The following is a 27,527-nucleotide window of genomic DNA, read 5'->3' on the forward strand; positions in this document are numbered from 1 at the left end:
TTTCACTGAAGTGCACCCTCAGTTTGATACGCCTGAAGAAATTATGCAGGTCCATTTCAACTTGGAACCAGTCAATCTCAGTCTCTGGACTGAAAGTTAGTCCCCTATTCAAAAGCAACATTTCATCTCTAGATAGTTCACAAGAGGAAATATTTACCACTAGAGTATTATCAACTTCTTCATTCATTTCCTGGTGAATCTGGAGCCCGTCGGTGGCCTTTTCGATCGTGTGACTCTCACTCCTTCCTCTCCCTTGTCCCCGGCGCCGGCATTTACGTCCCCCTCTCCGTGTGCTTCTCTTGTTCTTTCTCCTAAAAAAGCTTCACTCTGTTCTCCTGAAGACTCTGTATCTGTCAAGTTCCCACGATTAGGTCTTGATATTTGTGTCTTGGATTTTCTTTGAGACCTTGGATTTCTGTTCCTATTTGTTATTATTGTTTTATAGATACTTCCTTTACTATAGTCGTCTTGATCCCTACTCCACTTTTGTCTCTTTGTTGTCTCGATATTATCTCGGTACTTCCTTAGATCTTGTTCCATCCGTTCTTTTACTGTTTGAAATTCTTGTTCGGTTTGTAGAGATTGTAGTTGTCGTTCATGCTCTATTATTCTTACTTGTATTTTTAACAGTTCTTGTTGTAGAAAGTCCATATTTAATAACATCATGTCCATGGAAAATCTATCCGCTAAAAAGGCGAATTTAGTCAGGAACTCTGGGTTATTAGGAAACAGAATTGGTCTCAAATGCGTCCTTAGTCCTCTCGGTATGCGTTCAGCCTTATAATACTCCCTTAGTGTGGACAGGTGAAGTTCGGTATTAATAAGCTGTTTTTTTTCCATTTCATATTTACGTTTAATCAGATCCACTGTGGGTTTGTTCAGGAACGCTCCCTCATCATCACTCCCGCTCAGAATGTGCGAAATCTGTTCACTGGTATAGAGTAGACTTTTTGGTGTATCCATTTTTCTCCTCCCACGGTCTCCAGCATAGATATAGAAAGGCTATGCTAGGTGAGTGTGCTTGTCCTCAGACCTCATTAACACAAAATAGAAAAATAGGCCAGCACTACTCACTATTAATATAGCTGATCCAATACGTGGTGGTGCCTGTAGCATTAAATCCTGGTCCTGGGATTTCCGTAGTAGAAAGTGTTGAATAAGCCACGGCTCTCCAGAGGGATTCCAATCAATTTCTTTATTACACCTTGTGTAGCAACGTTTCAACCTAATGGTCTTTGTCAAGCTCCCATTACACAAATGACACAGTGAACATTAAATACAGTCCCCTGGCTCCGCATTGGTTGCTGCTGAGCCCTACCCATTAACCCCCTCATTACTTCTTACAGACATTTACATATTACATATTGCCCACTCCATGATCCCTAATAACATACTTTCATCCCTTGCTCCCTTACTTTGCCATGCTGCAGGAGACGCCGTCCCGTCCTCCTCACTACTGGTGCATATCGATGTTCTCACATTACAACACGAGGCTTCCGCGTCTCTGTGTATATTCTGCGCATGCGCGAAAATTCTGCGCATGCGCGAAAATTCTGCGCATGCGCGAAAATTCTGCGCATGCGCGAAAATTCTTCCGCCCTTTTCTGCGCATATCCATCAGATCATGCCCCACTTCCTGGTCATGTGATCTCGTCGCTCCAGAAGCGTGCTATCACAAGATCATACTCCGTTCCATTCAAACTCTAATCTAGATGCCATCAGATGTCAAAGACCCATATTACCCAAGTAATATATTTCAAATACACCATTTTGCTTTGTCACAGACGCCTGCGATCTAACAACCTTACCCAATTGGGGGGGGACACGGATGCAGCCTGCTGTGCCCAGCATTTGAGATTTCTCTATATCAGAGATATTCATTTGGTATATACATATGTTTTATATGCCTTTTATGTGATTTTTAGTGTACATTCACACGACCGTTTTTTTTTTTCCGTTTCCGATCCGCATCCGTTTCCGATTTTCGCGGTATACATGCGGATCTATTCATTTCAATGGTCTAAAATTATGTACGGACAACGTTCAGTATGTTGTCCGATTCCGTTGTACCGTTTATATGTTCCGTCAAAATATGAAGCTTGTCCTACTATTGACCGCAGATCTCGGTCCGATTCCCCATTCAAGTCAATGGATCCGCAAAAATCGGAAGACAAACGGAAACATTTCCGTATGTGTTCCGTTTTTCGCGGATCCGTTTCCGTTTTTTTATTAACATAATTTATTGTAGGCTCTGCCCTCTGGGGTGGTGGCTAAAAAATTCATATCTACCTAGCCATAACGATTTGGGAGCCCCCTAAAAACAACATGCCTAGGGTAGATGTGTCCAAATTGATTGTCCTTATCCAAGAGAGGCCAGAAATCTGGGATTCCAGGAAGGATCAGTACCATGATCGGGTACGGAAGGACCGGGCATGGGAAGAGGTGGCGCAGGAGCTGATGCCCGAAGATTGGGCCAGATGCAGATCTGATAAGCGATCTGGAATTAGTAAGTGTACATTTTAATATATTCATGTAATATCATTCTGGGTATAAAATCAAGTCCTGTAGCATCCCTGATTGCAATCTCTAGTGCAGTGTTCAGACGTCTGCACTAGAAATTAGCATGGCCCTTGCAAAGTAACATAGCAGACTTTTTTTTTTAATTTGCAGAATCCTTTGATGTCTATCACTTTTTATGTAATGCATCTCTGCACATTTGCAAACTTTCCTGTGTCACTTTGCTTGGCCTTTGTTTATGTCTGGTGCACACGTCTGCAAGGATGGAGCCCTGACCTTGCAAAAGTAATCAGGGGTTGCTATGGGACTAGCTATGGTTCTGTCTCATATGAACTTTCTGCAAAGTAATCACAGATGGGTTTCTGAAATGTACATTGGGCCTTGCAAAGTGACATAGCAGACTTATTTGTTTTGCAAAATCCTTTGATGCCTATCACTTTTTAAAAAATGCATCTCTGCACATTTGCAAACTGTCCTGTGTCACTTTGCTTGGCCTTTGTGCACACGTCTGCAAGGATGGAGCACTGACCTTGCAAAAGTAATCAGGGGGAACTATGGGACTAGCTATGGTGCAAAGTGACCTTGCAAAGTGACACACCAGACTTTTTTTTCCAAAATCCAAGGGTGACTATTAGGGATGAGCGAACTCGAACTGTATAGTTCGGGTTCGTACCGAATTTTGGGGTGTCCGTGACACGGACCCGAACCCGGACATTTTCGTAAAAGTCCGGGTTCGGGTTCGGTGTTCGTCGCTTTCTTCGCGCTTTTGTGACGCTTTCTTGGCGCTTTTTGAAAGGCTGCAAAGCAGCCAATCAACAAGCGTCATACTACTTGCCCCAAGAGGCCATCACAGCCATGCCTACTATTGGCATGGCTGTGATTGGCCAGAGCACCATGTGACCCAGCCTCTATTTAAGCTGGAGTCACATAGCGCCGCCCGTCACTCTGCTCTGATTAGCGTAGGGAGAGGTTGCGGCTGCGACAGTAGGGCGAGATTAGGCAGATTAACTCCTCCAAAGGACTTGATTAACTGATCGATCTGCAGCTGTGGATCATTGAGCTGCTGATCCTCAATTGCTCACTGTTTTTAGGCTGCACAGACCGTTTGTCAGTCTCATTTTTCTGGGGTGATCGGCGGCCATTTTGTGTCTTGTGGTGCGCCAGCACAAGCTGCGACCAAGTGCATTTAACCCTCAATGGTGTGGTTGTTTTTTGGCTAAAGCCTACATCAGGGTGAAGCTGTGACACCAAGTGCATTTAACCAGCAATAGTCTGTTCATTTTTTGGCCATATACAAAATCAGGGGCAAGCTGCGCCTGTCACCAAGTGCATTTAACCCTCAATGGTGTGGTTGTTTTTTGGCTAAAGCCTACATCAGGGTGAAGCTGTCACACCAAGTGCATTTAACCAGCAATAGTCTGTTCATTTTTTGGCCATATACAAAATCAGGGGCAAGCTGCGCCTGTCACCAAGTGCATTTAACCCTCAATGGTGTGGTTGTTTTTTGGCTAAAGCCTACATCAGGGTGAAGCTGTCACACCAAGTGCATTTAACCAGCAATAGTCTGTTCATTTTTTGGCCATATACAAAATCAGGGGCAAGCTGCGCCTGTCACCAAGTGCATTTAACCCTCAATGGTGTGGTTGTTTTTTGGCTAAAGCCTACATCAGGGTGAAGCTGTCACACCAAGTGCATTTAACCAGCAATAGTCTGTTCATTTTTTGGCCATATCCCAGTCTAATTCTGTCACTAAATCCATACCGGTCACCCAGCGCCTAAATACTAGGCCTCAAATTTATATCCAGCTAAATCTGTCCCTAGTGCTGTAGCTGGGCGAGTTATTTAGTGTCCGTTCAAGCACATTTCTTGTTCTGGGTTGAAATACAATTCCCAATTTAGCAATTTCATAATTTAGTGGTTCCTGCTATATCAGAGCTCTTTGAAATCTATCCCAAAAAGGGTATATAATATTGAAGGTGCACATAGGGTCATTCAGAGTAACTTCACACACACCCGCTACTGTGTATTTCCAAGTCTAATTCTGTCACTAAATCCATACCGGTGACCCAGCGCCTAAATACTAGGCCTCAAATTTAATTCCCTCTAAATCTCTCGTTACCCACCGCTGTACTGTTGTTGCTGGGCAAGATATTTAGTGTCCGTCAAAGCACATTTTTTGTTCTGGGTTGAAGTACAATTCCCAATTTAGCAATTTCATAATTTAGTGGTTTCTGCTATATCAGAGCTATTTGAAATCTATCCCAAAAAGGGTATATAATATTGAAGGTGCACATAGGGTCATTCAGAATAACTTCACACACACCCGCTACTGTGTATTTCCAAGTCTAATTCTGTCACTAAACCCATACCTGTCACCCAGCGCCTAAATACTAGGCCTCAAATTTAAATCCCTCTAAATCTCTCGTTACCGTTGTCCTGTTGTAGCTGGGAAAGTTATTTAGTGCCCGTCAAAGCACATTTTTTGTTCTGGGTTGAAGTACAATTCCCAATGTAGCAATTTCATAATTTAGTGGTTCCTGCTATATCAGAGCTATTTGAAATCTATCCCAAAAAGGGTATATAATATTGAAGGTGCACATAGGGTCATTCAGAATAACTTCACACACACCCGCTACTGTGTATTTCCAAGTCTAATTCTGTCACTAAATCCATACCGGTGACCCAGCGCCTAAATACTAGGCCTCAAATTTAATTCCCTCTAAATCTCTCGTTACCCACCGCTGTACTGTTGTTGCTGGGCAAGATATTTAGTGTCCGTCAAAGCACATTTTTTGTTCTGGGTTGAAGTACAATTCCCAATTTAGCAATTTCATAATTTAGTGGTTTCTGCTATATCAGAGCTATTTGAAATCTATCCCTAAAAGGGTATATAATATTGAAGGTGCACATAGGGTCATTCAGAATAACTTCACACACACCCGCTACTGTGTATTTCCAAGTCTAATTCTGTCACTAAACCCATACCTGTCACCCAGCGCCTAAATACTAGGCCTCAAATTTATATCCAGCTAAATCTGTCCCTAGTGCTGTAGCTGGGCGAGTTATTTAGTGTCCGTTCAAGCACATTTCTTGTTCTGGGTTGAAATACAATTCCCAATTTAGCAATTTCATAATTTAGTGGTTCCTGCTATATCAGAGCTCTTTGAAATCTATCCCAAAAAGGGTATATAATATTGAAGGTGCACATAGGGTCATTCAGAGTAACTTCACACACACCCGCTACTGTGTATTTCCAAGTCTAATTCTGTCACTAAATCCATACCGGTGACCCAGCGCCTAAATACTAGGCCTCAAATTTAATTCCCTCTAAATCTCTCGTTACCCACCGCTGTACTGTTGTTGCTGGGCAAGATATTTAGTGTCCGTCAAAGCACATTTTTTGTTCTGGGTTGAAGTACAATTCCCAATTTAGCAATTTCATAATTTAGTGGTTTCTGCTATATCAGAGCTATTTGAAATCTATCCCAAAAAGGGTATATAATATTGAAGGTGCACATAGGGTCATTCAGAATAACTTCACACACACCCGCTACTGTGTATTTCCAAGTCTAATTCTGTCACTAAACCCATACCTGTCACCCAGCGCCTAAATACTAGGCCTCAAATTTAAATCCCTCTAAATCTCTCGTTACCGTTGTCCTGTTGTAGCTGGGAAAGTTATTTAGTGCCCGTCAAAGCACATTTTTTGTTCTGGGTTGAAGTACAATTCCCAATTTAGCAATTTCATAATTTAGTGGTTCCTGCTATATCAGAGCTATTTGAAATCTATCCCAAAAAGGGTATATAATATTGAAGGTGCACATAGGGTCATTCAGAATAACTTCACACACACCCGCTACTGTGTATTTCCAAGTCTAATTCTGTCACTAAATCCATACCGGTGACCCAGCGCCTAAATACTAGGCCTCAAATTTAATTCCCTCTAAATCTCTCGTTACCCACCGGTGTACTGTTGTTGCTGGGCAAGATATTTAGTGTCCGTCAAAGCACATTTTTTGTTCTGGGTTGAAGTACAATTCCCAATTTAGCAATTTCATAATTTAGTGGTTTCTGCTATATCAGAGCTATTTGAAATCTATCCCTAAAAGGGTATATAATATTGAAGGTGCACATAGGGTCATTCAGAATAACTTCACACACACCCGCTACTGTGTATTTCCAAGTCTAATTCTGTCACTAAACCCATACCTGTCACCCAGCGCCTAAATACTAGGCCTCAAATTTAAATCCCTCTAAATCTCTCGTTACCGTTGTCCTGTTGTAGCTGGGAAAGTTATTTAGTGCCCGTCAAAGCACATTTTTTGTTCTGGGTTGAAGTACAATTCCCAATTTAGCAATTTCATAATTTAGTGGTTCCTGCTATATCAGAGCTATTTGAAATCTATCCCAAAAAGGGTATATAATATTGAAGGTGCACATTGGGTCATTCAGAATAACTTCACACACACGCTTCTGTGCATTTCCAAGTCTAATTCTGTCACTAAATCCATACCGGTGACCCAGCGCCTAAATACTAGGCCTCAAATTTAATTCCCTCTAAATCTCTCGTTACCCACCGTTGTACTGTTGTTGCTGGGCAAGATATTTAGTGTCCGTCAAAGCACATTTTTTGTTCTGGGTTGAAGTACAATTCCCAATTTAGCAATTTCATAATTTAGTGGTTTCTGCTATATCAGAGCTATTTGAAATCTATCCCTAAAAGGGTATATAATATTCAAGGTGCACATTGGGTCATTCAGAATAACTTCACACACACACGCTTCTGTGCATTTCCAAGTCTAATTCTGTCACTAAATCCATACCGGTCACCCAGCGCCTAAATACTAGGCCTCAAATTTATATCCCGCTGAATTTGAATACAATACATTGGGCCAAATAATATATTTGTTGTTGTGGTGAACCATAACAATGAGAAAAACATCTAGTAAGGGACGCGGACGTGGACATGGTCGTGGTGGTGTTAGTGGACCCTCTGGTGCTGGGAGAGGACGTGGCCGTTCTGCCACATCCACACGTCCTAGTGTACCAACTACTTCAGGTCCCAGTAGCCGCCAGAATTTACAGCGATATATGGTGGGGCCCAATGCCGTTCTAAGGATGGTAAGGCCTGAGCAGGTACAGGCATTAGTCAATTGGGTGGCCGACAGTGGATCCAGCACGTTCACATTATCTCCCACCCAGTCTTCTGCAGAAAGCGCACAGATGGCGCCTGAAAACCAACCCCATCAGTCTGTCACATCACCCCCATGCATACCAGGGAAACTGTCTCAGCCTCAAGTTATGCAGCAGTCTCTTATGCTGTTTGAAGACTCCGCTGGCAGGGTTTCCCAAGGGCATCCACCTAGCCCTTCCCCAGCGGTGAAAGACATAGAATGCACTGACGCACAACCACTTATGTTTCCTGATGATGAGGACATGGGAATACCACCTCAGCATGTCTCTGATGATGACGAAACACAGGTGCCAACTGCTGCGTCTTTCTGCAGTGTGCAGACTGAACAGGAGGTCAGGGATCAAGACTGGGTGGAAGACGATGCAGGGGACGATGAGGTCCTAGACCCCACATGGAATGAAGGTCGTGCCACTGACTTTCACAGTTCGGAGGAAGAGGCAGTGGTGAGACCGAGCCAACAGCGTAGCAAAAGAGGGAGCAGTGGGCAAAAGCAGAACACCCGCCGCCAAGAGACTCCGCCTGCTACTGACCGCCGCCATCTGGGACCGAGCACCCCAAAGGCAGCTTCAAGGAGTTCCCTGGCATGGCACTTCTTCAAACAATGTGCTGACGACAAGACCCGAGTGGTTTGCACGCTGTGCCATCAGAGCCTGAAGCGAGGCATTAACGTTCTGAACCTGAGCACAACCTGCATGACCAGGCACCTGCATGCAAAGCATGAACTGCAGTGGAGTAAACACCTTAAAACCAAGGAAGTCACTCAGGCTCCCCCTGCTACCTCTTCTGCTGCTGCCGCCTCGGCCTATTCTGCTGCTGCCGCCTCGGCCTCTTCCTCCGCCTCTGGAGGAACGTTGGCACCTGCCGCCCAGCAAACAGGGGATGTACCACCAACACCACCACCACCACCTCCGTCACCAAGCGTCTCAACCATGTCACACGCCAGCGTTCAGCTCTCCATCTCACAAACATTTGATAGAAAGCGTAAATTCCCACCTAGCCACCCTCGATCCCTGGCCCTGAATGCCAGCATTTCTAAACTACTGGCCTATGAAATGCTGTCATTTAGGCTGGTGGACACAGACAGCTTCAAACAGCTCATGTCGCTTGCTGTCCCACAGTATGTTGTTCCCAGCCGGCACTACTTCTCCAAGAGAGCCGTGCCTTCCCTGCACAACCAAGTATCCGATAAAATCAAGTGTGCACTGCGCAACGCCATCTGTGGCAAGGTCCACCTAACCACAGATACGTGGACCAGTAAGCACGGCCAGGGACGCTATATCTCCCTAACTGCACACTGGGTAAATGTAGTGGCAGCTGGGCCCCAGGCGGAGAGCTGTTTGGCGCACGTCCTTCCGCCGCCAAGGATCGCAGGGCAACATTCTTTGCCTCCTGTTGCCACCTCCTCCTTCTCGGCTTCCTCCTCCTCTTCTTCCACCTGCTCATCCAGTCAGCCACACACCTTCACCACCAACTTCAGCACAGCCCGGGGTAAACGTCAGCAGGCCATTCTGAAACTCATATGTTTGGGGGACAGGCCCCACACCGCACAGGAGTTGTGGCGGGGTATAGAACAACAGACCGACGAGTGGTTGCTGCCGGTGAGCCTCAAGCCCGGCCTGGTGGTGTGTGATAATGGGCGAAATCTCGTTGCAGCTCTGGGACTAGCCAATTTGACGCACATCCCTTGCTTGGCGCATGTGCTGAATTTGGTGGTGCAGAAGTTCATTCACAACTACCCCGACATGTCAGAGCTGCTGCATAAAGTGCGGGCCGTCTGTTCGCGCTTCCGGCGTTCACATCCTGCTGCTGCTCGCCTGTCTGCGCTACAGCGTAACTTCGGCCTTCCCGCTCACCGCCTCATATGCGACGTGCCCACCAGGTGGAACTCCACCTTGCACATGCTGGACAGACTGTGCGAGCAGCAGCAGGCCATAGTGGAGTTTCAGCTGCAGCACGCACGGGTCAGTCGCACTACAGAACAGCACCACTTCACCACCAATGACTGGGCCTCCATGCGAGACCTGTGTGCCCTGTTGCGCTGTTTCGAGTACTCCACCAACATGGCCAGTGGCGATGACACCGTTATCAGCGTTACAATACCACTTCTATGTCTCCTTGAGAAAACACTTAGGGCGATGATGGAAGAGGAGGTGGCCCAGGAGGAGGAGGAGGAGGAAGAGGGGTCATTTTTAGCACTTTCAGGCCAGTCTCTTCGAAGTGACTCAGAGGGAGGTTTTTGGCAACAGCAGAGGCCAGGTACAAATGTGGCCAGCCAGGGCCCACTACTGGAGGACGAGGAGGACGAGGATGAGGAGGAGGTGGAGGAGGATGAGGATGAAGCATGGGCACAGCGGGGTGGCACCCAACGCAGCTCGGGTCCATCACTGGTGCGTGGCTGGGGGGAAAGGCAGGACGATGACGATACGCCTCCCACAGAGGACAGCTTGTCCTTATCCCTGGGCAGCCTGGCACACATGAGCGACTACATGCTGCAGTGCCTGCGCAACGACAGCAGAGTTGCCCACATTTTAACCTGTGCGGACTACTGGGTTGCCACCCTGCTGGATCCACGCTACAAAGACAATGTGCCCACCTTACTTCCTGCACTGGAGCGTGATAGGAAGATGCGCGAGTACAAGCGCACGTTGGTAGACGCGCTACTGAGAGCATTCCCAAATGTCACAGGGGAACAAGTGGAAGCCCAAGGCCAAGGCAGAGGAGGAGCAAGAGGTCGCCAAGGCAGCTGTGTCACGGCCAGCTCCTCTGAGGGCAGGGTTAGCATGGCAGAGATGTGGAAAACTTTTGTCAACACGCCACAGCTAACTGCACCACCACCTGATACGCAACGTGTTAGCAGGAGGCAACATTTCACTAACATGGTGGAACAGTACGTGTGCACACCCCTCCACGTACTGACTGATGGTTCGGCCCCATTCAACTTCTGGGTCTCTAAATTGTCTACGTGGCCAGAGCTAGCCTTTTATGCCTTGGAGGTGCTGGCCTGCCCGGCAGCCAGCGTTTTGTCTGAACGTGTATTCAGCACGGCAGGGGGCGTCATTACAGACAAACGCAGCCGCCTGTCTACAGCCAATGTGGACAAGCTGACGTTCATAAAAATGAACCAGGCATGGATCCCACAGGACCTGTCCGTCCCTTGTCCAGATTAGACATTAACTACCTCCCCATAACCATATATTATTGGACTCCAGGGCACTTCCTCATTCAATCCTATTTTTATTTTCATTTTACCATTATATTGCGATGCTACCCAAAGTTGAATGAACCTCTCCTCTGCCTGTGTGCTAGGCCTAAATATATGCCAATGGACTGTTGCAGTGGTGGCTGACATGAAGCCTGATTCTCTGCTATGACATGCAGACTAATTCTCTGCTGACATGAAGCCAGATTGTCTGTTACGGGACCTCTCTCCTCTGCCTGGGTGCTGGGCCTAAATTTATGACAATGGACTGTTGCAGTGGTGGGTGACGTGAAGCCTCATTCTCTGCTATGACATGCAGACTGATTCTCTGCTGTCATGAAGCCAGATTGTCTGTTACGGGACCTCTCTGCTCTGCCTGTGTGCTAGGCCTAAATATATGCCAATGGACTGTTGCAGTGGTGGGTGACGTGAAGCCTCATTCTCTGCTATGACATGCAGACTAATTCTCTGCTGACATGAAGACAGATTCTCTGTTACGGGACCTCCCTCCTCTGCCTGGGTGCTGGGCCTAAATATATGCCAATGGACTGTTGCAGTGGTGGGTGACGTGAAGCCTCATTCTCTGCTATGACATGCAGACTAATTCTCTGCTGACATGAAGCCAGATTGTCTGTTACGGGACCTCTCTCCTCTGCCTGTGTGTGTGCTGGGCCTAAATATATGCCAATGGACTGTTGCAGTGGTGGCTGACGTGAAGCCTCATTCTCTGCTATGACATGCAGACTAATTCTCTGCTGACATGAAGACAGATTCTCTGTTACGGGACCTCTCTCCTCTGCCTGTGTGTGTGCTGGGCCTAAATATATGCCAATGGACTGTTGCAGTGGTGGCTGACGTGAAGCCTCATTCTCTGCTATGACATGCAGACTAATTCTCTGCTGACATGAAGCCAGATTCTCTGTTACGGGACCTCCCTCCTCTGCCTGGGTGCTGGGCCTAAATATATGCCAATGGACTGTTGCAGTGGTGGGTGACGTGAAGCCTGATTCTCTGCTATGACATGCAGACTAATTCTCTGCTGACATGAAGACAGATTCTCTGTTACGGGACCTCTCTCCTCTGCCTGTGTGTGTGCTGGGCCTAAATATATGCCAATGGACTGTTGCAGTGGTGGCTGACGTGAAGCCTCATTCTCTGCTATGACATGCAGACTAATTCTCTGCTGACATGAAGACAGATTCTCTGTTACGGGACCTCCCTCCTCTGCCTGGGTGCTGGGCCTAAATATATGCCAATGGACTGTTGCAGTGGTGGCTGACGTGAAGCCTCATTCTCTGCTATGACATGCAGACTGATTCTCTGCTGACATGAAGCCAGATCGTCTGTTACGGGACCTCTCTGCTCTGCCTGTGTGCTAGGCCTAAATATATGCCAATGGACTGTTGCAGTGGTGGGTGACGTGAAGCCTCATTCTCTGCTATGACATGCAGACTGATTCTCTGCTGTCATGAAGCCAGATTGTCTGTTACGGGACCTCTCTGCTCTGCCTGTGTGCTAGGCCTAAATATATGCCAATGGACTGTTGCAGTGGTGGGTGACGTGAAGCCTCATTCTCTGCTATGACATGCAGACTGATTCTCTGCTGTCATGAAGCCAGATTGTCTGTTACGGGACCTCTCTGCTCTGCCTGTGTGCTAGGCCTAAATATATGCCAATGGACTGTTGCAGTGGTGGGTGACGTGAAGCCTCATTCTCTGCTATGACATGCAGACTGATTCTCTGCTGACATGAAGCCAGATTGTCTGTTACGGGACCTCTCTCCTCTGCCTGTGTGCTAGGCCTAAATATATGCCAATGGACTGTTGCAGTGGTGGCTGACGTGAAGCCTCATTCTCTGCTATGACATGCAGACTAATTCTCTGCTGACATGAAGCCAGATTGTCTGTTACGGGACCTCTCTCCTCTGCCTGGGTGCTGGGCCTAAATTTATGACAATGGACTGTTGCAGTGGTGGCTGACGTGAAGCCTGATTCTCTGCTATGACATGCAGACTGATTCTCTGCTGACATGAAGCCAGATCCTCTGTTACGGGACCTCTCTCCTCTGCCTGTGTGTGTGCTGGGCCTAAATATATGCCAATGGACTGTTGCAGTGGTGGCTGACGTGAAGCCTCATTCTCTGCTATGACATGCAGACTGATTCTCTGCTGACATGAAGCCAGATTCTCTGTTACGGGACCTCTCTCCTCTGCCTGTGTGTGTGCTGGGCCTAAATATATGACAATGGACTGTTGCAGTGGTGGCTGACGTGAAGCCTCATTCTCTGCTATGACATGCAGACTGATTCTCTGCTGACATGAAGCCAGATTCTCTGTTACGGGACCTCTCTCCTCTGCCTGTGTGTGTGCTGGGCCTAAATATATGCCAATGGACTGTTGCAGTGGTGGCTGACGTGAAGCCTCATTCTCTGCTATGACATGCAGACTAATTCTCTGCTGACATGAAGACAGATTCTCTGTTACGGGACCTCTCTCCTCTGCCTGTGTGTGTGCTGGGCCTAAATATATGCCAATGGACTGTTGCAGTGGTGGCTGACGTGAAGCCTCATTCTCTGCTATGACATGCAGACTAATTCTCTGCTGACATGAAGACAGATTCTCTGTTACGGGACCTCTCTCCTCTGCCTGGGTGCCGGGGCCTAAATATCTGAGAATGGACTGTTCCAGTGGTGGGTGACGGGAAGCCAGATTCTCTGCTATGGAACCTCTCTCCAATTGATTTTGGTTAATTTTTATTTATTTAATTTTTAATTTAATTCATTTCCCTATCCACATTTGTTTGCAGGGGATTTACCTACATGTTGCTGCCTTTTGCAGCCCTCTAGCTCTTTCCTGGGCTGTTTTACAGCCTTTTTAGTGCCGAAAAGTTCGGGTCCCCATTGACTTCAATGGGGTTCGGGTTCGGGACGAAGTTCGGATCGGGTTCGGATCCCGAACCCGAACATTTCCGGGATGTTCGGCCGAACTTCTCGAACCCGAACATCCAGGTGTTCGCTCAACTCTAGTGACTATCACTTTTTAAAAAATGCATCTCTGCACATTTCTCAAACTGTCCTGTGTCACTTTGCTTGGCCTTTGTGCACACGTCTGCAAGGATGGAGCACTGACCTTGCAAAAGTAATCAGGGGGAACTATGGGACTAGCTATGGTGCAAAGTGACCTTGCAAAGTGACACACCAGACTTTTTTAAAATTTAAATCCTTTGAGGCCTATAACTTTTTAGATTGGATACTTTCACACTTGCGGCAGGACGGATCCAACAGGCTGTTCACCATGTCGGATCCGTCCTTCCGCTATTTTGGCAGACCGCCGCTCTGTCCCTATTGACGATAATGGGGACGGGGGTGGAGCTCGGGCACAGCACGGCGGTGGATGGCAAAAGCTGCAGGACTAAAAAGTTGGATATGCTGTACTTTTAGTCCTGTGGCCTTATGCCGTGCACCGCCGGGCTGCGCCTGTGCTCTGATCGTCCCCATTAAGTCAATAGGGACAGAGCGGCAGTCTGAAAAAATAGCGGAAGGACGGATCCGACATGGTGAACAGCCTGTTGGATCCGTTCTGCCGCAAGAGTGAAAGTAGCCTCATGCATCTCTACACATTTTAAAAATTTGCTATTTCTTGTGCACATGTCTGCAATGATGGAGCTCAATTTTCTATCCTTAGAAGTTATATGAAATGGAAGATGTCTTTTAAATATTGTAAACCATGAAAATCATTGAAAATTTAAATTTTTTAATTTTTTTTTGGCAGTCAAACAACTCAAGACGAAATGGAACTCCTGTCGGGATCAATTCCGACGGGAATTTAATGCGAGCAAAGGGCATAGTGGAGACGGCAAGCCCAGGAAGAAGCCGTATATGTACACTAAGGACTTGCAGTTCCTCCTGCCTGTAATGGACCTGCGACCGTAAGTTTTCAGTTACTGTATGGAAACTGGGGAACATGGCTGTAAGGAGTCCATCGAATCCTAACCTGGCATCCTGCTGAGAGTTTTAGCGCACAGCGTCATTGTTTTCCATGATGCTGTGCGCTTTGTGCAACTGTTGCAGTACACTAATACACTCATATAGATCATACGAGTGTATTACTGTACTGCAGGGGGCTCACGAAGCGCATGGCGTTATTGAAAACAATAAACCAACATGCTGTCCTGCTCTATGTAGGATCACAGGTTGGAATACCAAGGACCACTCACATCCGTGTTCAAAGGTCATTTGCGTTTGACTTAAAAATTGATGCAGATCTATTGTTACCCTATCTGCATAGATCATTCCCATATGATATTCTTCATTTTTTTAAAAAGTCACTAGAGTAGCGTGATGACTAGGGATGAGCGAACTCGAACTGTATAGTTCGGGTTCGTACCGAATTTTGGGGTGTCCGTGACACGGACCCGAACCCGGACATTTTCGTAAAAGTCCGGGTTCGGGTTCGGTGTTCGTCGCTTTCTTCGCGCTTTTGTGACGCTTTCTTGGCGCTTTTTGAAAGGCTGCAAAGCAGCCAATCAACAAGCGTCATACTACTTGCCCCAAGAGGCCATCACAGCCATGCCTACTATTGGCATGGCTGTGATTGGCCAGAGCACCATGTGACCCAGCCTCTATTTAAGCTGGAGTCACATAGCGCCGCCCGTCACTCTGCTCTGATTAGCGTAGGGAGAGGTTGCGGCTGCGACAGTAGGGCGAGATTAGGCAGATTAACTCCTCCAAAGGACTTGATTAACTGATCGATCTGCAGCTGTGGATCATTGAGCTGCTGATCCTCAATTGCTCACTGTTTTTAGGCTGCCCAGACCGTTTGTCAGTCACATTTTTCTGGGGTGATCGGCGGCCATTTTGGGTCTTGTGGTGCGCCAGCACAAGCTGCGACCAAGTGCATTTAACCCTCAATGGTGTGGTTGTTTTTTGGCTAAAGCCTACATCAGGGTGAAGCTGTCACACCAAGTGCATTTAACCAGCAATAGTCTGTTCATTTTTTGGCCATATACAAAATCAGGGGCAAGCTGCGCCTGTCACCAAGTGCATTTAACCCTCAATGGTGTGGTTGTTTTTTGGCTAAAGCCTACATCAGGGTGAAGCTGTCACACCAAGTGCATTTAACCAGCAATAGTCTGTTCATTTTTTGGCCATATACTAAATCAGGGGCAAGCTGCGCCTGTCACCAAGTGCATTTAACCCTCAATGGTGTGGTTGTTTTTTGGCTAAAGCCTACATCAGGGTGAAGCTGTCACACCAAGTGCATTTAACCAGCAATAGTCTGTTTATTTTTTGGCCATATCCCAGTCTAATTCTGTCACTAAATCCATACCGGTCACCCAGCGCCTAAATACTAGGCCTCAAATTTATATCCCGCTAAATCTGTCCTTAGTGCTGTAGCTGGGCGAGTTATTTAGTGTCCGTTCAAGCACATTTCTTGTTCTGGGTTGAAATACAATTCCCAATTTAGCAATTTCATAATTTAGTGGTTTCTGCTATATCAGAGCTATTTGAAATCTATCCCTAAAAGGGTATATAATATTCAAGGTGCACATTGGGTCATTCAGAATAACTTCACACACACCCGCTACTGTGTATTTCCAAGTCTAATTCTGGCACTAAACCCATACCTGTCACCCAGCGCCTAAATACTAGGCCTCAAATTTATATCCAGCTAAATCTGTCCCTAGTGCTGTAGCTGGGCGAGTTATTTAGTGTCCGTTCAAGCACATTTCTTGTTCTGGGTTGAAATACAATTCCCAATTTAGCAATTTCATAATTTAGTGGTTTCTGCTATATCAGAGCTATTTGAAATCTATCCCTAAAAGGGTATATAATATTCAAGGTGCACATTGGGTCATTCAGAATAACTTCACACACACCCGCTACTGTGTATTTCCAAGTCTAATTCTGGCACTAAACCCATACCTGTCACCCAGCGCCTAAATACTAGGCCTCAAATTTATATCCCGCTAAATCTGTCCTTAGTGCTGTAGCTGGGCGAGTTATTTAGTGTCCGTTCAAGCACATTTCTTGTTCTGGGTTGAAATACAATTCCCAATTTAGCAATTTCATAATTTAGTGGTTTCTGCTATATCAGAGCTATTTGAAATCTATCCCTAAAAGGGTATATAATATTCAAGGTGCACATTGGGTCATTCAGAATAACTTCACACACACCCGCTACTGTGTATTTCCAAGTCTAATTCTGGCACTAAACCCATACCTGTCACCCAGCGCCTAAATACTAGGCCTCAAATTTATATCCCGCTAAATCTGTCCTTAGTGCTGTAGCTGGGCGAGTTATTTAGTGTCCGTTCAAGCACATTTCTTGTTCTGGGTTGAAATACAATTCCCAATTTAGCAATTTCATAATTTAGTGGTTTCTGCTATATCAGAGCTATTTGAAATCTATCCCTAAAAGGGTATATAATATTCAAGGTGCACATTGGGTCATTCAGAATAACTTCACACACACCCGCTACTGTGTATTTCCAAGTCTAATTCTGGCACTAAACCCATACCTGTCACCCAGCGCCTAAATACTAGGCCTCAAATTTATATCCCGCTAAATCTGTCCCTAGTGCTGTAGCTGGGCGAGTTATTTAGTGTCCGTTCAAGCACATTTCTTGTTCTGGGTTGAAATACAATTCCCAATTTAGCAATTTCATAATTTAGTGGTTTCTGCTATATCAGAGCTATTTGAAATCTATCCCTAAAAGGGTATATAATATTCAAGGTGCACATAGGGTCATTCAGAATAACTTCACACACCCGCTACTGTGCATTTCCAAATCTAATTCTGTCACTAAACCCATACCTGTCACCCAGCGCCTAAATACTAGGCCTCAAATTTATATCCCGCTAAATCTCTCGTTACCGCTGTCCTGTTGTGGCTGGGAAAGTTATTTAGTGTCCGTCAAAGCACATTTTTTGTTCTGGGTTGAAATACAATTCCCAATTTAGCAATTTCATAATTTAGTCGTTTCTGCTATATCAGAGCTATTTGAAATCTATCCCTAAAAGGGTAGATCATATTGAAGGTGCACATAGGGTCATTCAGAATAACTTCACACACACGCTTCTGTGCATTTCCAAGTCTAATTCTGTCACTAAATCCATACCGGTCACCCAGCGCCTAAATACTAGGCCTCAAATTTATATCCCGCTGAATTTGAATACAATACATTGGGCCAAATAATATATTTGTTGTTGTGGTGAACCATAACAATGAGAAAAACATCTAGTAAGGGACGCGGACGTGGACATGGTCGTGGTGGTGTTAGTGGACCCTCTGGTGCTGGGAGAGGACGTGGCCGTTCTGCCACATCCACACGTCCTAGTGTACCAACTACCTCAGGTCCCAGTAGCCGCCAGAATTTACAGCGATATATGGTGGGGCCCAATGCCGTTCTAAGGATGGTAAGGCCTGAGCAGGTACAGGCATTAGTCAATTGGGTGGCCGACAGTGGATCCAGCACGTTCACATTATCTCCCACCCAGTCTTCTGCAGAAAGCGCACAGATGGCGCCTGAAAACCAACCCCATCAGTCTGTCACATCACCCCCATGCATACCAGGGAAACTGTCTCAGCCTCAAGTTATGCAGCAGTCTCTTATGCTGTTTGAAGACTCCGCTGGCAGGGTTTCCCAAGGGCATCCACCTAGCCCTTCCCCAGCGGTGAAAGACATAGAATGCACTGACGCACAACCACTTATGTTTCCTGATGATGAGGACATGGGAATACCACCTCAGCATGTCTCTGATGATGACGAAACACAGGTGCCAACTGCTGCGTCTTTCTGCAGTGTGCAGACTGAACAGGAGGTCAGGGATCAAGACTTGGTGGAAGACGATGCAGGGGACGATGAGGTCCCAGACCCTACATGGAATGAAGGTCGTGCCACTGACTTTCACAGTTCGGAGGAAGAGGCAGTGGTGAGACCGAGCCAACAGCGTAGCAAAAGAGGGAGCAGTGGGCAAAAGCAGAACACCCGCCGCCAAGAGACTCCGCCTGCTACTGACCGCCGCCATCTGGGACCGAGCACCCCAAAGGCAGCTTCAAGGAGTTCCCTGGCATGGCACTTCTTCAAACAATGTGCTGACGACAAGACCCGAGTGGTTTGCACGCTGTGCCATCAGAGCCTGAAGCGAGGCATTAACGTTCTGAACCTGAGCACAACCTGCATGACCAGGCACCTGCATGCAAAGCATGAACTGCAGTGGAGTAAACACCTTAAAACCAAGGAAGTCACTCAGGCTCCCCCTGCTACCTCTTCTGCTGCTGCCGCCTCGGCCTATTCTGCTGCTGCCGCCTCGGCCTCTTCCTCCGCCTCTGGAGGAACGTTGGCACCTGCCGCCCAGCAAACAGGGGATGTACCACCAACACCACCACCACCACCTCCGTCACCAAGCGTCTCAACCATGTCACACGCCAGCGTTCAGCTCTCCATCTCACAAACATTTGATAGAAAGCGTAAATTCCCACCTAGCCACCCTCGATCCCTGGCCCTGAATGCCAGCATTTCTAAACTACTGGCCTATGAAATGCTGTCATTTAGGCTGGTGGACACAGACAGCTTCAAACAGCTCATGTCGCTTGCTGTCCCACAGTATGTTGTTCCCAGCCGGCACTACTTCTCCAAGAGAGCCGTGCCTTCCCTGCACAACCAAGTATCCGATAAAATCAAGTGTGCACTGCGCAACGCCATCTGTGGCAAGGTCCACCTAACCACAGATACGTGGACCAGTAAGCACGGCCAGGGACGCTATATCTCCCTAACTGCACACTGGGTAAATGTAGTGGCAGCTGGGCCCCAGGCGGAGAGCTGTTTGGCGCACGTCCTTCCGCCGCCAAGGATCGCAGGGCAACATTCTTTGCCTCCTGTTGCCACCTCCTCCTTCTCGGCTTCCTCCTCCTCTTCTTCCACCTGCTCATCCAGTCAGCCACACACCTTCACCACCAACTTCAGCACAGCCCGGGGTAAACGTCAGCAGGCCATTCTGAAACTCATATGTTTGGGGGACAGGCCCCACACCGCACAGGAGTTGTGGCGGGGTATAGAACAACAGACCGACGAGTGGTTGCTGCCGGTGAGCCTCAAGCCCGGCCTGGTGGTGTGTGATAATGGGCGAAATCTCGTTGCAGCTCTGGGACTAGCCAATTTGACGCACATCCCTTGCTTGGCGCATGTGCTGAATTTGGTGGTGCAGAAGTTCATTCACAACTACCCCGACATGTCAGAGCTGCTGCATAAAGTGCGGGCCGTCTGTTCGCGCTTCCGGCGTTCACATCCTGCTGCTGCTCGCCTGTCTGCGCTACAGCGTAACTTCGGCCTTCCCGCTCACCGCCTCATATGCGACGTGCCCACCAGGTGGAACTCCACCTTGCACATGCTGGACAGACTGTGCGAGCAGCAGCAGGCCATAGTGGAGTTTCAGCTGCAGCACGCACGGGTCAGTCGCACTACAGAACAGCACCACTTCACCACCAATGACTGGGCCTCCATGCGAGACCTGTGTGCCCTGTTGCGCTGTTTCGAGTACTCCACCAACATGGCCAGTGGCGATGACACCGTTATCAGCGTTACAATACCACTTCTATGTCTCCTTGAGAAAACACTTAGGGCGATGATGGAAGAGGAGGTGGCCCAGGAGGAGGAGGAGGAGGAGGAGGAAGAGGGGTCATTTTTAGCACTTTCAGGCCAGTCTCTTCGAAGTGACTCAGAGGGAGGTTTTTGGCAACAGCAGAGGCCAGGTACAAATGTGGCCAGCCAGGGCCCACTACTGGAGGACGAGGAGGACGAGGATGAGGAGGAGGTGGAGGAGGATGAGGATGAAGCATGGTCACAGCGGGGTGGCACCCAACGCAGCTCGGGTCCATCACTGGTGCGTGGCTGGGGGGAAAGGCAGGACGATGACGATACGCCTCCCACAGAGGACAGCTTGTCCTTACCCCTGGGCAGCCTGGCACACATGAGCGACTACATGCTGCAGTGCCTGCGCAACGACAGCAGAGTTGCCCACATTTTAACCTGTGCGGACTACTGGGTTGCCACCCTGCTGGATCCACGCTACAAAGACAATGTGCCCACCTTACTTCCTGCACTGGAGCGTGATAAGAAGATGCGCGAGTACAAGCGCACGTTGGTAGACGCGCTACTGAGAGCATTCCCAAATGTCACAGGGGAACAAGTGGAAGCCCAAGGCCAAGGCAGAGGAGGAGCAAGAGGTCGCCAAGGCAGCTGTGTCACGGCCAGCTCCTCTGAGGGCAGGGTTAGCATGGCAGAGATGTGGAAAACTTTTGTCAACACGCCACAGCTAACTGCACCACCACCTGATACGCAACGTGTTAGCAGGAGGCAACATTTCACTAACATGGTGGAACAGTACGTGTGCACACCCCTCCACGTACTGACTGATGGTTCGGCCCCATTCAACTTCTGGGTCTCTAAATTGTCCACGTGGCCAGAGCTAGCCTTTTATGCCTTGGAGGTGCTGGCCTGCCCGGCAGCCAGCGTTTTGTCTGAACGTGTATTCAGCACGGCAGGGGGCGTCATTACAGACAAACGCAGCCGCCTGTCTACAGCCAATGTGGACAAGCTGACGTTCATAAAAATGAACCAGGCATGGATCCCACAGGACCTGTCCGTCCCTTGTCCAGATTAGACATTAACTACCTCCCCATAACCATATATTATTGGACTCCAGGGCACTTCCTCATTCAATCCTATTTTTATTTTCATTTTACCATTATATTGCGAGGCTACCCAAAGTTGAATGAACCTCTCCTCTGCCTGTGTGCTAGGCCTAAATATATGCCAATGGACTGTTGCAGTGGTGGCTGACGTGAAGCCTCATTCTCTGCTATGACATGCAGACTGATTCTCTGCTGACATGAAGACAGATTCTCTGTTACGGGACCTCCCTCCTCTGCCTGGGTGCTGGGCCTAAATATATGCCAATGGACTGTTGCAGTGGTGGCTGACATGAAGCCTGATTCTCTGCTATGACATGCAGACTAATTCTCTGCTGACATGAAGCCAGATTGTCTGTTACGGGACCTCTCTCCTCTGCCTGGGTGCTGGGCCTAAATTTATGACAATGGACTGTTGCAGTGGTGGCTGACGTGAAGCCTGATTCTCTGCTATGACATGCAGACTGATTCTCTGCTGACATGAAGCCAGATTGTCTGTTACGGGACCTCTCTGCTCTGCCTGTGTGCTAGGCCTAAATATATGCCAATGGACTGTTGCAGTGGTGGCTGACGTGAAGCCTCATTCTCTGCTATGACATGCAGACTGATTCTCTGCTGACATGAAGCCAGATTGTCTGTTACGGGACCTCTCTGCTCTGCCTGTGTGCTAGGCCTAAATATATGCCAATGGACTGTTGCAGTGGTGGCTGACGTGAAGCCTGATTCTCTGCTATGACATGCAGACTGATTCTCTGCTGACATGAAGCCAGATTGTCTGTTACGGGACCTCTCTGCTCTGCCTGTGTGCTAGGCCTAAATATATGCCAATGGACTGTTGCAGTGGTGGCTGACGTGAAGCCTCATTCTCTGCTATGACATGCAGACTGATTCTCTGCTGACATGAAGCCAGATTGTCTGTTACGGGACCTCTCTGCTCTGCCTGTGTGCTAGGCCTAAATATATGCCAATGGACTGTTGCAGTGGTGGCTGACGTGAAGCCTGATTCTCTGCTATGACATGCAGACTGATTCTCTGCTGACATGAAGCCAGATTGTCTGTTACGGGACCTCTCTGCTCTGCCTGTGTGCTAGGCCTAAATATATGCCAATGGACTGTTGCAGTGGTGGGTGACGTGAAGCCTCATTCTCTGCTATGACATGCAGACTGATTCTCTGCTGACATGAAGACAGATTCTCTGTTACGGGACCTCCCTCCTCTGCCTGGGTGCTGGGCCTAAATATATGCCAATGGACTGTTGCAGTGGTGGCTGACATGAAGCCTGATTCTCTGCTATGACATGCAGACTAATTCTCTGCTGACATGAAGCCAGATTGTCTGTTACGGGACCTCTCTGCTCTGCCTGTGTGCTAGGCCTAAATATATGCCAATGGACTGTTGCAGTGGTGGCTGACGTGAAGCCTCATTCTCTGCTATGACATGCAGACTGATTCTCTGCTGACATGAAGCCAGATTGTCTGTTACGGGACCTCTCTGCTCTGCCTGTGTGCTAGGCCTAAATATATGCCAATGGACTGTTGCAGTGGTGGGTGACGTGAAGCCTCATTCTCTGCTATGACATGCAGACTGATTCTCTGCTGACATGAAGCCAGATTCTCTGTTACGGGACCTCTCTCCTCTGCCTGTGTGTGTGCTGGGCCTAAATATATGCCAATGGACTGTTGCAGTGGTGGCTGACGTGAAGCCTGATTCTCTGCTATGACATGCAGACTGATTCTCTGCTGACATGAAGCCAGATTGTCTGTTACGGGACCTCTCTCCTCTGCCTGTGTGTGTGCTGGGCCTAAATATATGCCAATGGACTGTTGCAGTGGTGGCTGACGTGAAGCCTCATTCTCTGCTATGACATGCAGACTAATTCTCTGCTGACATGAAGACAGATTCTCTGTTACGGGACCTCTCTCCTCTGCCTGGGTGCCGGGGCCTAAATATCTGAGAATGGACTGTTCCAGTGGTGGGTGACGGGAAGCCAGATTCTCTGCTATGGAACCTCTCTCCAATTGATTTTGGTTAATTTTTATTTATTTAATTTTTATTTTAATTCATTTCCCTATCCACATTTGTTTGCAGGGGATTTACCTACATGTTGCTGCCTTTTGCAGCCCTCTAGCTCTTTCCTGGGCTGTTTTACAGCCTTTTTAGTGCCGAAAAGTTCGGGTCCCCATTGACTTCAATGGGGTTCGGGTTCGGGACGAAGTTCGGATCGGGTTCGGATCCCGAACCCGAACATTTCCGGGATGTTCGGCCGAACTTCTCGAACCCGAACATCCAGGTGTTCGCTCAACTCTAGTGATGACATATTACTTTATTAAATCTGACCTCATAGTAATTACAACATTAGACAATAGTGAAACATAGAAAAGGCTGAAGTGTCACGGCCTTGTCAATCAGCTGAATAGTGTGGATTGGGGTAGATCTATCAATAGCTTTTTTATGTATAAAATACTTACAAGTACTTTTGATCTATTTCAGGACAGTGGACAATCTGCAGGCGGAAGAAGATTCCTCGTCCACAAACCTGGATGAGCCGAGTACCCCTGCTGCATCTTTCATACCTCATGCTGGACCTTCAGAGGCTGAGGAAAGGCCAGAGGAGGAAAGCCAGCAGGAGAATTCTCCGCCTCAGCCATCCAGGCGACAAAGTTCGCGAAGGAGGGGAGGATCTTCTGGCCAACAAGCTGCGCAGATGGCTCGGAGGGATTTGATAGACTCCCAGGTCTTTGAGTATCTCAATAAAAACAAAGCTGAGACCCCGGAGGAGAAAATTCTGCGAAGCCTGGCTCCTGCGTTGTCGAGAGTGCCTCCAGAAAGGCATTCTTTGATGCTGTCTTCTATTGCCTCATTATTATATCTTTTTGAGGGGGATAGTATTCCCCTTGAGGTAATTCAATATATAGACAAGGAGAAAATAAGGCAAGCCCATATGCGGGGACAAATTAGGTCACCAATGGCACCTTCAGAGAGTGTGGCACATATTCAAGGTCCAGGACCCACACTTCCTGGCAGCTCTTCCACCCCGCAAATAGTTTTCAGGGGAACAGGTCCCTACACAAGGGAGCTTTTTGATTTATAATTTTTTTGTTGTTTTTGCTTTGTATTTTCATAAACAGTTATTTGAAATTTGCTATGTAGCGTCATTATTTTTATTTATCTTGAAATAATAATTTTCCCCACAAAATTTTTTTAAGACAAAGTTCAAAGGTCTGGATCTTCTAGGGAGGGTCACACCGGTATTAGTGTACTCCTCCAAATTAGGTTTTCTACACAATCTCATATACCCTCCAGTATGGGGTTGGTTGTGTCTCTGGGAGAATGATTATATTAGTAATATTTTAGTATTTAGTGAATTTGGGAGAAGTAGTGTAGTCAATAGCCAATAAAGGTATATATGCGCTTTCTAAATCACTAATAATCACTAATAAAAATGGGACTTCACTTTACATAAAATGAGTTTTTTAGGGTTTCAATTAAAATTCCAAAAAAAAAATAGGTTGGGAAATGTGGTATTAGAGGGTATTTCTGTAATTTTTTGAACATTCTAGTCAAAATCATTTTAAAATATTACATGGTCTATATTGGTAGATAAATTAAAAAAGTAAATATAGGCCATTAATAGTTTAAATAAATATTTTAAACGCTAATATTACAAAAAATACCCCAGCCCGCAAGCCCACGTCAAGGGTCCACATTGTCTTGCGAGTCCCTAAACTATCTAAAAAAATTTAAAAGGGAACTAACTAACTAAAAAAAAAATTCAAAATTTAGAAATTTTTTCACAGAGACCAGATCAAATCAACGACCACCACGGATGGCATCCATCTGCCACGGCAATGAACCCTCTGGACTGCAAAAGTAGTCCGCATAGCGTTCCCGAACAGCTAGTCCAGCTGTTCCAGGTCTTCCATGTCGGACTGGTTCAAAATTGACAGGTGTGTTCGTCAAATTTTGAAGCTGTTCTGCATCCAAGGGAACATCGTGGATCCTGGTGAAATTGTGCAAAACGACACAAGCTTGGATCACCAAGGTGACATTTTCCGGATCCATTTGCATTGACGACATAAATACTCTCCACTTAGCAGAAAGTATACCAAAGGCGCACTCAACAAACCGTCTGGCACGAGTCAGTCGGTAGTTGAATATGCGCTTTCGGTTGTCTAAATCGCGTCTGGGGAAGGGCCGCATCATATTGGGTGATAATGCAAATCCTTCATCAGCCACAATTACAAATGGAACCGGGGGACCTGCTGATCCGGGTAGTGTTCTGGGCTCTGGTAGGGCTAACTGATTGGCGCGAAGTCGCTCACCCATTCTGGAGGCACAAAAGATGCGGGAGTCTGATGTACTTCCATAGGCCCCGATATCGACAATCACAAACTTGTAATTACTGTCCGCCAAGGCTAACAGCACCACAGAAAAGTACTGCTTGTAATTAAAGTACCGGGACCCTGAGTGAGCAGGCTTCTTAACACGTATGTGTTTGCCATCAAGTGCCCCAAGGCAGTTTGGAAACTGCGCAGAATCTTGAAAACCCTCGGCGATACGTAGCCAATCTACCGCCTTGGGGGTGGGCATCACCGCTTCCCTGAGATGTTGCCATATGATTTCACACGTTTGGCTGACTATCCCAGAGATAGTAGAGACTCCCAGCAGGAACTCGAAGTGCAGCGAAGCAAAGGAGTTTCCAGTTGCCAGAAATCTGTAAGATAAAAAAAAAAAAAAATGTATGTCAAAAATATATCATAAAGTATTAAGGGCTATTCTCATCTCATAGTATGATAGTTGCGGATCCCACCTCTTGAAAGCACACTAATATCGAGAAAGGTCCACCACCAAGCTCTTAACCCCGTCTTTTCCATAAAACTTAATTGGAGCGTGTTACCCATGTTCCTTAAAAATTTTATAACAGCTGATGGAAATAGCTGAGCTGGGTTTGGCTATATTTCTCAGGACCATTAAAGTAATGGATGGTGACTGCACATGCGCTGTGCGCCCTCCTTCACTTTGTGTGCTATGTTCTCAATATAGTTGTTGGTCCAAGCTGTGAGATCAACACCCACCAGACAATGGGGGCATATCCTAGCTATATGCCCACATTGTTTGAGATGTGAAAAACCAATTTATCTAAAAAAAAACTTCATTATTTTTGGAATACACATTCACACTACATAACAGACTTAAAAATTAAATTTTTTTTAAAGTGCAGGTGCCAGATGCCACATTTAAAAAACTACAATGAGAGATCTGGCATGCCTATCTGTCCACATGAGAAGCGGAGAGACAGGTCCGCATTTGCAATACATTTGTGAGATGGATCCATATCCGGATCAGTCTACAAATGCTTTGTCTGCCAGCATATTGCGGAATCCAGCAGCCAGTTCCAGCAAATTAACTGCTTGTGGGATCACTCTGCCTCAAGTGTTCAAGTACACGGTACCCTAGGAATATTTTTAAAGTATTATATCATAAACCTATTCCCTTTTTTTTTTTAAGTTTAAAAAAGGAAAATTTAATAAAATACTAATAAAACAATAGTTCGAGAACAAAAAATTAATTAATTTACCTCAAAGTGACAATGAGTCTTTCCTCAGGTCCAATGCTGCGCCTCATGTTCGTATCCTGAAAGGTTAGGTACGGACGAAGAGATGCAAGCAGGCGATCAAAAGACTCCACAGACATACGACAAAACTGGTGAAATTTCATAGGGTCCTGCCGCAGGTCTGCATATAAAGCATGGAAGTGTCCCTTCTGGAGCCTTTGTGAGACAATAGGATGCACCCATTGCCTCCGTCTCCTCCTTGGTTCTTCTTCCAGCATTTGCGAATTACTTCCAAAGCGCCGAGAAAGTAGCCAGCGTAGAAGCAGTTCACGCTCAAAGTAATTTGCCATCGTTAGCGCACAGAAAACAGTGA

At 46.9% G+C, this 27,527-nt stretch overlaps 1 protein-coding gene across 1 annotated transcript; it reads left to right on the plus strand.

Annotated features, from left to right (window-relative positions):
- Nucleotides 1–2,301: 2,301 nt before the first annotated feature.
- LOC122935463 lies at nt 2,302–27,527 on the plus strand. Its single transcript, XM_044291229.1, has 5 exons — nt 2,302–2,506; nt 14,680–14,836; nt 24,091–24,499; nt 25,570–25,642; nt 27,430–27,527. The coding sequence occupies exons 1-5, from the start codon at nt 2,326–2,328 to the stop codon at nt 27,525–27,527; spliced, it is 918 nt and encodes a 305-aa protein (XP_044147164.1). The 5' UTR covers nt 2,302–2,325.

This window comes from Bufo gargarizans, chromosome 4 (assembly GCF_014858855.1).
Source record: "Bufo gargarizans isolate SCDJY-AF-19 chromosome 4, ASM1485885v1, whole genome shotgun sequence".
In the NCBI taxonomy this organism is placed as follows: domain Eukaryota; kingdom Metazoa; phylum Chordata; class Amphibia; order Anura; family Bufonidae; genus Bufo; species Bufo gargarizans.